At 34.1% G+C, this 13,362-nt stretch overlaps 1 protein-coding gene across 4 annotated transcripts in view; it reads right to left on the bottom strand.

Annotated features, from left to right (window-relative positions):
* KANSL1L (KAT8 regulatory NSL complex subunit 1 like) overlaps positions 1 to 13,362 on the bottom strand; it is a 139,055-nt gene that overhangs the window by 66,468 nt on the left and 59,225 nt on the right. For 2 of the 4 annotated variants that reach the window (XM_032859901.1, XM_032859904.1), the window contains exon 6: positions 2,566 to 2,770. In XM_032859901.1, coding sequence (XP_032715792.1) covers positions 2,566 to 2,770 — 205 coding nt within the window. The remainder of the gene's footprint in view (positions 1 to 2,565; positions 2,771 to 13,362) is intronic. The other 2 variants (XM_032859902.1, XM_032859903.1) reach the window with 2 other exon arrangements.

Here is a 13,362-nt window from a genome sequence, read left to right as displayed (position 1 = left end):
AATCATCTATTGATGATTATTTCCCAGTCAATCTTTATAATGATCACTGTAATAATTCTGTAGTTGTGCTCAATCCATATTTATTAATCAGCATTCTACCATATGGGAAAGTTCTCCCTTTCTCCTTTTTATCTATCAATCAATTTGACTGTCAGCAGTATGGATGCATGGTCTCCTATTTTTTCAATGGTTCATTACTGTCCTAGTTATTTGGGTGTTCAAAATAGCCCTAAATTTGGCCAATGGTAGCATCTTCAAACTAGCTTCTCAGTTCTTTTGACATGCCCCCCATCTTTTTTTTTTTTTTTTTGGTAACACTTCCTTGCTTTCTGGTACCACTGAGATATTCCAAGTCATCTTATACCCTCTCTTCCCCACATCTGGAGATCACTCATTTCTCCAAAGACCTCCGTTTCCTTTCAGCTGGGAATAGTATTAAAAATCAAGAATGAGTGCCATTATGTACTCACTGCTGTGAGGGTAGTATGAATCTAGACTGGTCATATCAAGTATGGTAGCCATTATCCGTATGTAGCTATTTAAATCAAAATTAATAAAACAGAATTTTAGTCCCTCAGTTGTACTAGCCACATTTCATGTGCTAAATAGCTACATGTATTTTGTTACTGCCATATTAGATAGCACAGTTATTTATGGAACATTTCCAACATTACAAGAAAATTCTATTAGACATTACTTACTGTTATAGACCTTTTCACAGTGAATTTCACAAAGTGAACTTTTAAGTTCTCACTCTCCATTACCTTTTAAATATCTTCCTGTGTCCACTACATTCTTTCATACATCAAAAAATTACTTATTGAGCATATACGATTGGGACAGTTACTGTTCAAAGCTCTGTAGGTTCAGAAATACATAGTCCCTATTTTCTAAGAATTTACAATGTAATGAGAAAACGGAAAAATAAAGGATTATACTAAAATAATGGCTTATTTTTACAACAAGGTGCTATATTAATATCCTATAATGAGGATGTCAAGGAAGGTTTCCCGAGAGAAAGGACATTTATTAAGTTTAGAAAGGTAAATAACTGGCGACTGAATATCCTCGCAATTTGGAGGGTAAGTTGGAGGTGGGGCATCTGTTCTTCCACCATTTTTTTCATCTCTATTCCTATTTACTTAAAATTCTTTCTCTAACTCTCCCATAACCTTTCAAAAGTCTGTTTATCTTTCAAAACCCTTATTTTATGATGCATTTCTTAATACCTCTAACCAGATAGGCCCCTTCCCGTACCCCCAAATATACTGTCTTAAATGATTTAAAAGATTTGGTTTATTTTTGTCATTATCAATACAACGGGTAAGAACATGGTGTTTGGAATCAGACATTTTGCTTACTAGCTGTGTGACCTTGGGCAAGTTACTTAATCTCTCTGCTCCTCAATTTCTGCATCTAAAGGGGAATTAACAACATCTCACAGTTACATTTTGAGATAATAACAAAATAACGTACTGAAAATGCTTAGCTCAATGAGTGGAATATGATAAAGTATATGGTCTCCTAGTAACAATAATCTTACACTCATTTCTTCCTTTGTTTGATGAATAAAGGCCAATCTTTATAATCTCAGAGAATATATTCTAGTAACATCTAACAAATCCCCTAAATTACTAAAGCAAATTCCTTCCAATCAGACTATTATGGCATACTCATACGTTCAACATTTTCAATAAGCAATTCTATGTATAATTATGAAATTACATACTCGATTTCAAAAAATATTATTTATCTAGTTCATATAGCATATTTAAATAAAAATCACTAAACAAAATATGACTTTGTATGTAAAAACTTTAAATAAAAATATTTTCCCATTAAGAAGCTTTCCTAAAAAGCACATCATATAACAAAAACTAAAGGTAACTCATGTTGACCTTTATCACAGTTTTAGGTATGTATTGAAAGATGTACATTTAACACTCTGCTAACAAATGAAAAATATGCTCTTTTAAATGCACGTTTTTGTTTTGTTTTATTTCTTTCCAGCGTAACAGAATTCATTGTTAAAATGCACATTTTTAATGAAGTACATTTTAATTGTAAAAAGTATCAGCATGGATATATAAAATTGCATTGCTTATATTCCAGACAAAGGAAAAGACATGCTCTCCAGGATTAACAAATACCAAACCTAAAAAGGAGAGTGATGCCATTTCCTACAAAATAACTGGCAGCTATGCAGATTTTTACTTTTTTTTTTTTACTAAGCAAAAGACAAATATGTAGTACACTTGTGTTTTCCTTATTACCCTTACTAGCAAAATTTTAAACCACCATGATATATGTAATTTTCCTCCAAATTAGTTTAAGCATAAAAGGTATTTTTAAAAAACGGAGATGTGAGAATTTTAATACACTGCCCTGTTAAAAAATTTATTAAATTCCACTTATATGTTGTCAACAGCTATGTCTTATAAACCATATATTTAAAGGTTTCTAGATGTAATTATTCTAAACAACCATGTATAATCTGTATCCTTTTGTATGTGAAATACATTGATGACAAAATCTTTGTTCACATTTTCCCATAGGCAGCCTTACCTGCGGAGTCCAATAAAAAGTAGGGCTCAATCGGTAGAGTTTTCGTTTGTGGAAACTCTGAAGTGGCCTTGTTCGAGCAGCTGTACTCATGATAGTCAAGGATGGAGATTTCAATCTTGTCCTGTCTTTTCTCCTTTTCTTATTGTGCTTCTGGTTAAGTAACCAGCTACTGGAGGAAGAGAGCTCATCTAAATTCTCTGAAGCACTGAAATGCCATGAAATAATTGGGGAGTGGAGAGAATAAAACAAAACAAACAAACAAACAAAAAAGACAAAGAAAACTAAATGTAAATTGCCTTGATCTATTATGACAGAAGAGTATTAATTTTAGCCAATTTTGTGGTAACAATTGGCAAAAGAATGGGTATTAACGGAGATTTATATATTCAAGCTGTAAAAATAATTTCTATTTCCTCCTGTAAAACAAATATCCCATAGGTCGGAAATGCTCATATGAGTTCACTGGTACGATGTACATGTTCACTGTAAATCAATAATTCATGCCTGTTGTTCGGTGCTGTAACTCTTTACATCATATTCTTTTTGCATATGGGTGAAACTACATAAGATTATAGGCTTACAAAAGGCTAAAATCCCATACTGTATCATTAGTTGCTCTGAAATAAATACTACATACTAATTCTGAAACAAAGATACAATCCTACTATGTTTTAGAAATTTTTTTAAAGTTCTGATGATATAGAAGCCACAACTATAATATAGTGAAATAGATTACACAAACTATATACAAAAATAAGCACATTAATGTCATCAACATTCTTCATATTAATTTTTAAACATATTTAAATATTTTTTAAAAATCAGAATATCAGAAGGAAGTTAATGCTCAGTGCCACATAAATTTCATTTCATTTATACCAGTATACTATATATAAAATAATTTTTTCAGGCACTACATACAATGTACCGATTTCAACCTTATTTATATAGACAGAAAACTAGTCAATTTAGTATTTTAATATCAACAAGTGAATCTGCCATATGTTGTATTGCTAATAAACATACATTCTAAGTAAGTTATTTGACTTAAGTAGAATTGGTGTTTAACAGTAAATATAAGATCTGGTTTTTCTATAGCAGCATCATTAGTTTCAAATCATACTTATGGCTACTATAAAATATTCTGATAGCTTATGGATAAAGAAAGTAACTTAAGATGCTTTACATAGTAATAAGAAATCAGAAATAAAGGCACCTGAATGGCTTTTGTTGGTAATACCAAAGAGAATTAAATACGGAATTTGGTGACGATAATATACCCAACAAGTACTTGAGTATGTACTACTGGCCACACCAGTATAGGGGGGAAGAGGTGATAATAACTATTTCATTTAAAAATCTTAACTTTATATTTTTTAAGACTTTATTATTTCAGAGAGAGAGAGCACAAGCTGGGGGGATCAAGCAGAGGGAGAAGGAGAAGCAGGCTCCTCACTGAGCAGGGAGCCAGACTTGGCTGGATCCCAGGACCCTGGGATCATGACCTGAGTCGAAGGCAGACACTTAACCGACTGAACCACCCAGGAGCCCTAAAATCTTAACTTTAAGTCTTCAGAGAGCCCTAGTCAAAAGAGTCTTAAGTCCCAGTTAGTAGGCATTCTAAAGATCTAAGAAAGGTTTAATACAACACTATTCTCAAATTAACAGGTCCAATCTCATGTCCTAGACATTATTTTCTGTAATAAGTGTATCAGTGCTAAGTAACAGTCTGCTCTTGAGAAACAGCCAGGGAGTTGGGCTATCATGTCAAGCATGAGCAGAAGGCACAGATGACGGACAGTATCAAATGAGGCACTGGGTAGGGTAGGTGGTTGGCAGAGTAGTCAGTCAGGTCAGGTAGAAGACAGTTTTCAGAAGGTGGTTGATATAAGAAGTCAAGTCAGGATGCTAGAATCCAAGAAGATAGGAGTAGATCCAGTACAAAAAGAGGTTCTTCCGGCAAGTTAGAAACATCTTTAGGCAAGAGACATTGCTTCCATAGCGTCTAGAGAAAATGAAGAGCTTTTTTTATTCCAGGAGTTAACTCTGAAGCACAGTTTAACTCTGCCCTCTGTAATTCTTTAGCTGTTAATGAGACCTTATTACCCTCCCCACAGAAGAGTTAGCCCTAAAGAAAATGAGCCACCATCTCTTTATTGACTGACAGGACACAGCTTTTGAATCGGCTAGAGGCTTATAGGTTGGGTTAAAGATAAAAAGAAAATGTGTTCACTGAATGTTGTATTTTCAAGTTTTTTTTTTTAAGATTTTATTTATTTGACAGAGAGAGACACAGCAAGAGAACAAACACAAGCAGGTGGAGTGGGAGAGGGAGAAGCAGGCTTCCAGCTGAGTGGTGAGCTCGATGTGGGGCTCAATCCCAGGACCCTGGGATCATGACTGAGCCGAAGGCAGACACTTAATGCCTGAGCCACCCAGGCACCCCATAATTTTGCTTTAAAATGAATTAAATAATTAAGGAGAGGAGAACAGTGAGGATTAGTTGACATCTTTCTCCATTTCCACAATCACTCCCCTAATTCAAGTTCTTTTTGTCCAGGAATACTCCAAGAGCCTCTAACTGGTTTCTCTCATCCACACTTTCCCCCCTTAATTTCCTTCTATTACCAATCTTTTGGGAAAACAAATATTACCTTTTCATTCCCTTTCCTCCCATTCCGATACTGTTTACCATCTCTCAAAGCCTTCCCATTACTCTGGAGAAAAAGACTTCCAAGTTTAAAAGGCCCTGACTGGCCTGGCACCTGCCATCAGTCTCCTGACTATCTTGCATCGCAGTCCTCCCTGCTCCCTGTGTTCTAGCCACACCACCTCCTTTCATTTCAAGTAATTCACACTCTCTACAGTACAAGACCTATTATATGTTATCTCTGCTTTACTTCTCACATCCTCCTTCAACTACTTAATTTCCAATAATCATGTGGCTCTCAGTTCAAAAGTCCGTTTCTTAGAGTCTTTCAGCTCTTGTTTCATCTTTCCAAAGACTAGGTCAAATCCCCTTTTGAGCTCTGACATCACTGCTTATCTGTCCTTCAAAGCATTTTTCATAGTGATAATTTTGTATTCATCTGTATGATTATCTTATTAATTAATGTCTTTCTAGACTGTAAGTAGTACAGGGACTGTATCTATTTTGTTCACCCTTGTATCAAGAAATTCCTGATACTGCACCTTGCATACAGCAGATGCTCAATAAATATTTGTTGAATAGAGAAAGACACACATATATATATATTGGCAGGTTTATCATTCCAGCTCTGTGCTTTGTATAGTGCCTGTAGAAAACACATTACACCTATATAATTAGTTTAGTGAATGAGTAAACATTGAATCTTTTAAATAACCTAAAAACCAAAAGAGGTTCTAAACAGAAGACTACAAAAGAGCTTTTAGAAAGATTATATATATAGATAGATAGATAGATAGATAGGGCCTTGCATTTCATTCTATATCTCTAAATCTGGTTTACAAAAGGTAGTTTTTGGTAGTAAGATATGATGTATCTTATTGTATAGTCAAGTATGTCCATCATAAATTTAGAATAAGGAGATAAGAACTATAAGATGTTCTGATTTGTAAAAGGGCATCAACCAAGTCTAAAAATTTCTTCTAATCTAAAAAGTACAAACAACTGAGAGCTTTATTTAAAAAAATAAAAAGTTCTGAGTTCATACTTTATATTAACACTATTTACTTTCTCTAATAGTTATTTAATGACTTTCTGAAATACCTGGTTTTCTATTACAATCCTAGAAAATCCTAGCAGTTAAGATATTTATGGATGATAACAAGCATTCAATTTGCTGCTACAGAGTATGAGTGGAAAACTTCAAGTGAATTTTTTTTACAGTACAGTCCTATACTCTCGATTACTATAGGAACCAAAGTCCCAAAAGTTTTCATTTTTTACCAGATAGTCTACTGTAAATCACTACCAAAATCAATTCCTGCAAACATTATGCACTTATATTAATAAATAAAACAATCTAAAAATATGAATATATGGGGGCATGGATTAGCTAATTTTTTGGTGTTATCTCAGTGGCAGTATTAATGGTAGAGGATGTAGAATAACAGTTTAATTTTGATATTTCTTTTCTTTCTTTCACAAACCCAGTGAAAGACAATCTAGGGTTTTTCACAGTAAATTATTCAAATATTTAATAACCTTTTGCCTAAACCAAATTATCCTCTTAGAAGGACAGGAATAATTGGAATATCATAATAACCTTACAATGCTGTGCTCAAATATTTTTAGTAAATAAGAAACTTTGGGGCTTGGTTGTAAATTCAGAATGCTAGAACCATAAAAGCATAAAAAAGACTTTATGAGATTATTTTAATCTTTTGTTCTCAAGAAGAACAGAACATAAATTTTTAATGTATTATTTTAAAATACTGTTTAAGGATAGTAGTTTTCAATATTTCTCCCATATTTACCCATTCTCATATTAAATAAACTTTTTAAAGAGTAGAAGGGTGCCTGGGTGGCTCAGTCAGTTAAGTGTTCCACTCCTGATAAATTCAGGTCTGGATCTCAGGGTAGTGAGTTCAAGCCTCCATCAGGCTCCACTCTGGGCATGGAGCCTACTTAAAAAAATAAATAAAATAAAATTCACAAAAAGTACAAATCAATAAGGGAGAATTGGAATGTGCATTCTCAAAAAGATTCTCATATCTCCACTCCTAACCCCCAGTTCCCATATATTCACATACAAAATACCCATACCCACTGTCCTGGGTTGAAGAGTGCCCTCACAAAAGTTACACTCACCAAGAACGTCACAGTGTGACCTTATTTGGAAATACAGTCTTTGCAAATGTAATTAGGTAAAATGAGGTCATAGAGGATTAGAGTAGACACTAAATCCACTCACTGATGTCCTTATACAAAGAGACAGACAAAGAAGAGACGCACCCAGGGAATAATGCCACGTGGATAAAGAGGTGGAGACTGGAGAGATGAGCACAAGCCAAGGAACGCCAAGGACTGCCAGCAACCGGGAGAAGCCAGGCAAGAAACGATTCTTCCCTAGAACCTTCATTGAGAACACGGCCCTAACCCCTTGATTTTTAAATTCTAGCCTACAGAACTGTGAAAGAGTAAGTATCTGTTATTTTAAGTCACTCAGTGGTGATTTGTTACAACAACTCTAGGAAACTAAAATATCTATAAAACTACACACCTAAAAATCACTGTTTTTGCGTGATTAGTAATCTCTATTTCAATTCTCTCCTTTTCATCAGTTGTTCTTTGATGAATTTAATCTATAGCAAGAACTTTCTCCAAATTTCCCTGATGTCAAACATCCTGCTAATAATTGAATTTACTATCTTGTTTTCTCTTGATAGTTTTTGGAAAAATGAATGCATCCCATACTCAGATAACTCAATGACATTTAGGACGGCATTAACCTCTGCCATTTGAAAGAAATTTTAAAGAATTTACCTAAAATAGGGCTTATATAAAATTACTAAAATGGTCTTCTATGAGCATTACTTGTGCTCCAAATGTCAAAAGAAAAACAACTCTCTCAAAGGACCAATGGATCATGGTAACAGGCATTATCTGGTACAGAGAAAACCATACATTTACCAAGCCATTTCCCCTACTTTAGGTATTAAGGAGAAAAACTATACCCCTTACTCAAATTACAAGTCCCTTTATTGTAAGAATTAAAGATATATCTATAAATCTTTATATCTTTGATATATCAAAATAAGATCTAAAACTGCTTCTAATATATCTCAACTATGAAAATAATATATAAATGTGATAGAAAATAAACATACTCTGAGCAATATGATTTCTACTTTCTTTTTAGTATTTTGTGAGTTTTCCAATTTTCCTACAATGAGCTTGTACTGTTTTTCTAAACAAAAAATGTCATCTGAAAATCAGTCTTTTAAAAAATTATTTATATTAGGGACTTATTTTTTTAATTTTTTAAGTAATCTCTATACCCAATGTGGGGCTTGAACTTATAACCCTGAGATCAAAAGTCACATGCCCTACCAACTGTAATAATTAGGTGCCCCTGTATTAGGGACTTCCAACAGATTTTTAAATGACTAATATCAGAGTAAGTAATAACTAGTGTCAGAGTAATCATATACTTGTAATGATTAGTATCAGAGTAAGATACTTATGAGACATAATTACCAAATGTAATAACATGGATTTTGTTTGGATCCTGACTCAAAAGCCATATTTTATTACCCATAAAAAGATAATTTTGGGGCGCCTGGGTGGCTCAGTGGGTTAAAGCCTCTGCCTTCGGCTCAGGTCATGATCCCGGGGTCCTGGGATCGAGCCCCGCATCGGGCTCTCTGCTTGGCGGGGAGCCTGCTTCCCCATCTCTCTCTCTGCCTGCCTCTCTGCCTGCTTGTGATCTGTCTGTCAAATAAATAAATAAAATCTTTAAAAAAAAAAAAGATAATTTTGAGACAACTGGGGAAACCTGAATATGAATAGAGAATTTCGTGATAGCAACAAATTATGGCTAATAATATAAAAGTAATAAGCAGATGATAATACCAAGGAGGTAATGTTTAAAAAAAAAAAAAGCTGACTCAAAGAAATACATAGAAGTATTTACAAGTTAAAGTAACAATCAGTACAATTTGCTTTTTAAAAGTCCATAGAAAATAATGTGTCAGGAAGGGAAATAGTTGAATTGAATTAGGAAAATCTTGGGAATTCTTATCTTCTTCTTTTTTTTTTTTCTCTAAGTAAACTCTACCCCCAATGTGGGGCTGGAACCCACATCCCCAAGATCGGGAGTCGTATGCTCTACAGACTAAACCAACTAGGTACGCCCAAAATCTTGGGGATTCTTAAAGCTGGGAATATGTGAATTCACTTTACTATGCTTTCTATACGTCAAATTTTTATATAATAAAAGGTAGAGAGAAAAAAAAGATTATTATAGTGCTAACTGCTATTTTTATCTCTCTCCAAATTTTACTTTAAAATGAAAAATAGTAATTAGTAAAACAGAAAGTCTCCATTTCAAACTTTCAAACAAATTATATGTGAGAAAAACAGCTCAGAGATTATATTGAAGAATATGAATTGTATCTCCCAAACTATAGATTAGCTAGAAATGTTTGACAAACTTTCATGTCTCAATTCTCATAAAAATATAACTACCATTATTGGTGTCCTAATCTCTTTGCCTGATGCTTTAAAAAGTATCACTTGAAGAGCACCTGGCTAGCTCAGTCAGTAGGACATGCAACTCTTGATCTCAGGACTGTAAATCTGAGCCCCATGTTGGGTATAAAGATTACATAAAAATAAAAAACTTAAGAGTGTAAGAATTTAAGAGCCAGAGATAAAAACAGCAGATAATGAATGTCATTCAAATGAACCCAAAATTATATTGAAAATTTCAGCCTAGAATATGCAGCTAACAGTGTTTCCTTCTGAGAAGTGACTATTGAAGATATTATAAGGATGAAAGAATTACTTTCTATGTAATTAGTTTGCGAGCTTAACTGCAGTTTTTCAATTATGATATCCAATTAGAAAGAATGGTTGTACTTCAAGAGATAATTATCATTAGTGAAAATAAATAGCATGGCAATGATTCATTGGAATTTAATTTTGTATCATGTTCTGGGTCTCATTAAGGCAAAAGGAAACAACAACAATAATAAAAATCTAGATATTACTTCAAATAGAAATTCACTTTCTCTGAGATAATACCCCATGGGGTAAGCAAGGATCCATTTATAACATTTTATCTTATTTTAGAGTACAAGATCTAAAAACTAATATCTCTATGATGATAAAATATAATGCCTCGTTTGTTTGAAGACTCAATCTTGTCAGTTGCTCAGTTCCTGGTGATTCAGCTTAGACCCTGCTGCCAAGATTAATAAAGCTGAGAAAAACAATTCTCACTTCTGGGAGATACTGCCATTAAACAAGAGGTGGGGGTTGGGAATCAATGAATAACAAGTGGGCAAATAGGTAGCCTGGAAAATAACTAACCAGGCGAATTTACTTTAGACATAGTGAGAGAACAGTTCATTAGGATATTATAAAAATCACCTTAAAGATTTTATTAAATTATATCCAACAATAAACTTTATGTGATCCCCTAAAAATTAATATACAGAATAGGTGGCCAACCTTTAAATATTAAAATCTTAAAATTCTTCTAACCTAATTATACACAAAAATTATGATATAATATGATATAAAGCTAGAATAAGTACCCTTTGTTAGAAGAACTGTAATACTTCACCTATGAGATTACTTATCTGGCAATCCCAAGTATACAGAAGATGGATGAAATCACAAAATCCTTTCAAATAACCCAAAAACCTCACTGTTCATACACAAAAGTTCACTCCTGTTACTGTTAGGAGAGGACTTCTTTCTTACTAGAGAATGTCTCTTATTATAATACAAATATTTCTACCGCTTTTGTTACCTGATTTTCTAGTCCATCAATAAATTAGATGAGACAAAGCAGAACTGCAGGAGATAGCCATGAGAGCAATGCTGAAAATATCAATCTGACTATGGGGAGAAAAGAGAAATGAGTACAAAATATTTTTTTTATGGAATGCTGATTACCTGCAAGAAATCTTAAAAGACATTTCATTCATTCAACAAATATCTACTCATGCCCATAATGTGACACTCACTGATCTAGATGCTAGGAAATGAGCAGTTAATAAGTCAGACTAAAAAAAGTTCCTGCTCTCATGGAGCTTATATTCTCATCCAGGAAGACAGAAAATGAACAAGTTAAAACAAAATGAAATGAAACAAAACAAAACAAAATACTCTCACACTTGTTATTTCATTTGATCCTTACAACAATCCAGGAAGCAGACTTGTTTCATTTGAACTATGATTTAGAAAGTTGCCCAAGAATACAATGCTACCAAAGTTGGCTCAGAGTTGGAACTGATCTCAGATTTGTCTGATTTCAAAGGGATATTTTTGATTTTGTAATTTTTTTTTTTTTTTGAGAGAGAGAGAGAGTGCTCGCAAACAGGGATGGGCAGGAGAGAAGAGGAAGAGAGAATTTTAAGAAGGGCCCCATGCCCAGCGCAGAGCCTGACAATGGGCTCAATCTCATGACCCTGAAATCACGACCTGAGCCAAAATCAAGAGCTGGATGCTTAACAGACTGAGCCACCAAGGCGCCGCCCAAAGGGATGTTATTATTTTTTTTTAATGTTTATTTTATTTGAGAGAGAGGGAGATTGTATGAGCATATGCATGAGCAGGGGAGGAGGAGAGGGAGAGAATCTCACAAGGCTTGATGCCATGACACTAAGGCCATTACCTAAGCTGAAATCAAAAGTTCAACGAGCTGAGCCACCCAGGCAACCCCCCCCCCTTTTCTTAAGGTTTATCTGAGAGAGAAAATGGGGGGCAGGGGCGGAGGGAAAGGGAGAGAGTTTCAAGCCAACTCGGCACTAAGCTGCAGAGCCCAACATGGGGCTTGATCCCACGACCCTGAGATCAGGACTTGAGATCATGACCTGAGCTGAAACCAAAAGTCGGACACTTAACTGACTGCACCACCCAAGCACCCCACAAAGGAATATTCTTAACAATGAGTTTTCTCATAGCACTTGATCAGGGTTTAAAATTATGCATCTATGTCTATGATTATTTGGTTGATGTCATTTTTTTCCCACCCACACTTTATACCTTGAGTACAGAGACCACATGTGTTTTTGTTCAACATGTATCCTTACTGCCCAATCCAGTATCTAGCACACTGAGGCTACTCAGTAGATATTTACTATCAAGTAAATTATTTTACAGATATACAGCTATTAATCTCCATACTTCCCTGAGGATGTGGCCAGTCATGAGCCTGAGTAATCAAAGAAAAATTTAATTAACTTCAGTATCATCCAAGAAAGGCAGTATGTAATAAATTTTCTTAAACAATTCTTGGTTTATATGAAAGTTTCTAGCACTTGAGTAGAATCCCTATTCCTCATACTGTCTTAAATACCTCCTTCATAATAACCTCTAGATTATGCTATAATGTTAACTAAGGCATGTTGAATAAAGTAATTTTTCTCTATTCACTAAATCTCTTGATTTGTACTAACATAAAATGATTACATCCAAAGAAAAACACGAGTCATGTGACAAAAAGATATATTTTAGGCTGTTTTGAAATCTTTGTTTTTATTGTTCACTTGTTTAAAAAAAAGGAATTCCTCAAAACTAAACATTAATTGAAGAATATTAGTACTAGAAGCTACTTTATAAATATTTGTGTCCCAGTAAATTTAAAGCTAAAGAAATAAGATGCGAAGAGATTAAATGACTTGCCCAAGGTCACAAAATGTCTAAAACAAAAAGAATATATAAAATGTAAATGCTATATGCATAACCACAAGTTCTCTCAAAACCACTAAATCATAAAAAATACTATAATTGATTGAAAATGAATACAAGTTACAATGGGGGGGATTAAATGTCCCAAGATAGTCTTGTGAGGAGATACTTTATGTAATTTGAGAATAAAACCCAATAAAACTGTGTTTACCCTGAATTTTCAAGTAATTGGTTTAATTACAAGGTCCCTTACCAAATTAGGCAGACCAAAGTCAGGACAGCATCTTTACATCTCCCCAAGAGATATGATGGAGAAAGAGGTGGTACCTCTGATTCGCTGAACCTATGTAATGAATGTTCAGTAATAGCTGGCCCTACATAGGCCTTATAATCCTTATTATTTTTTAATAAAGATTTTATTTATTTGTCAGAGAGAGAGAGAGAGAGAA

The sequence above is a fragment of the Lontra canadensis genome, unplaced genomic scaffold (genome assembly GCF_010015895.1).
Source record: "Lontra canadensis isolate GAN:19392208 unplaced genomic scaffold, GSC_riverotter_1.0 scaffold18, whole genome shotgun sequence".
Taxonomy (NCBI): domain Eukaryota; kingdom Metazoa; phylum Chordata; class Mammalia; order Carnivora; family Mustelidae; genus Lontra; species Lontra canadensis.
This window is presented reverse-complemented; position numbering and strand designations above follow the sequence as displayed.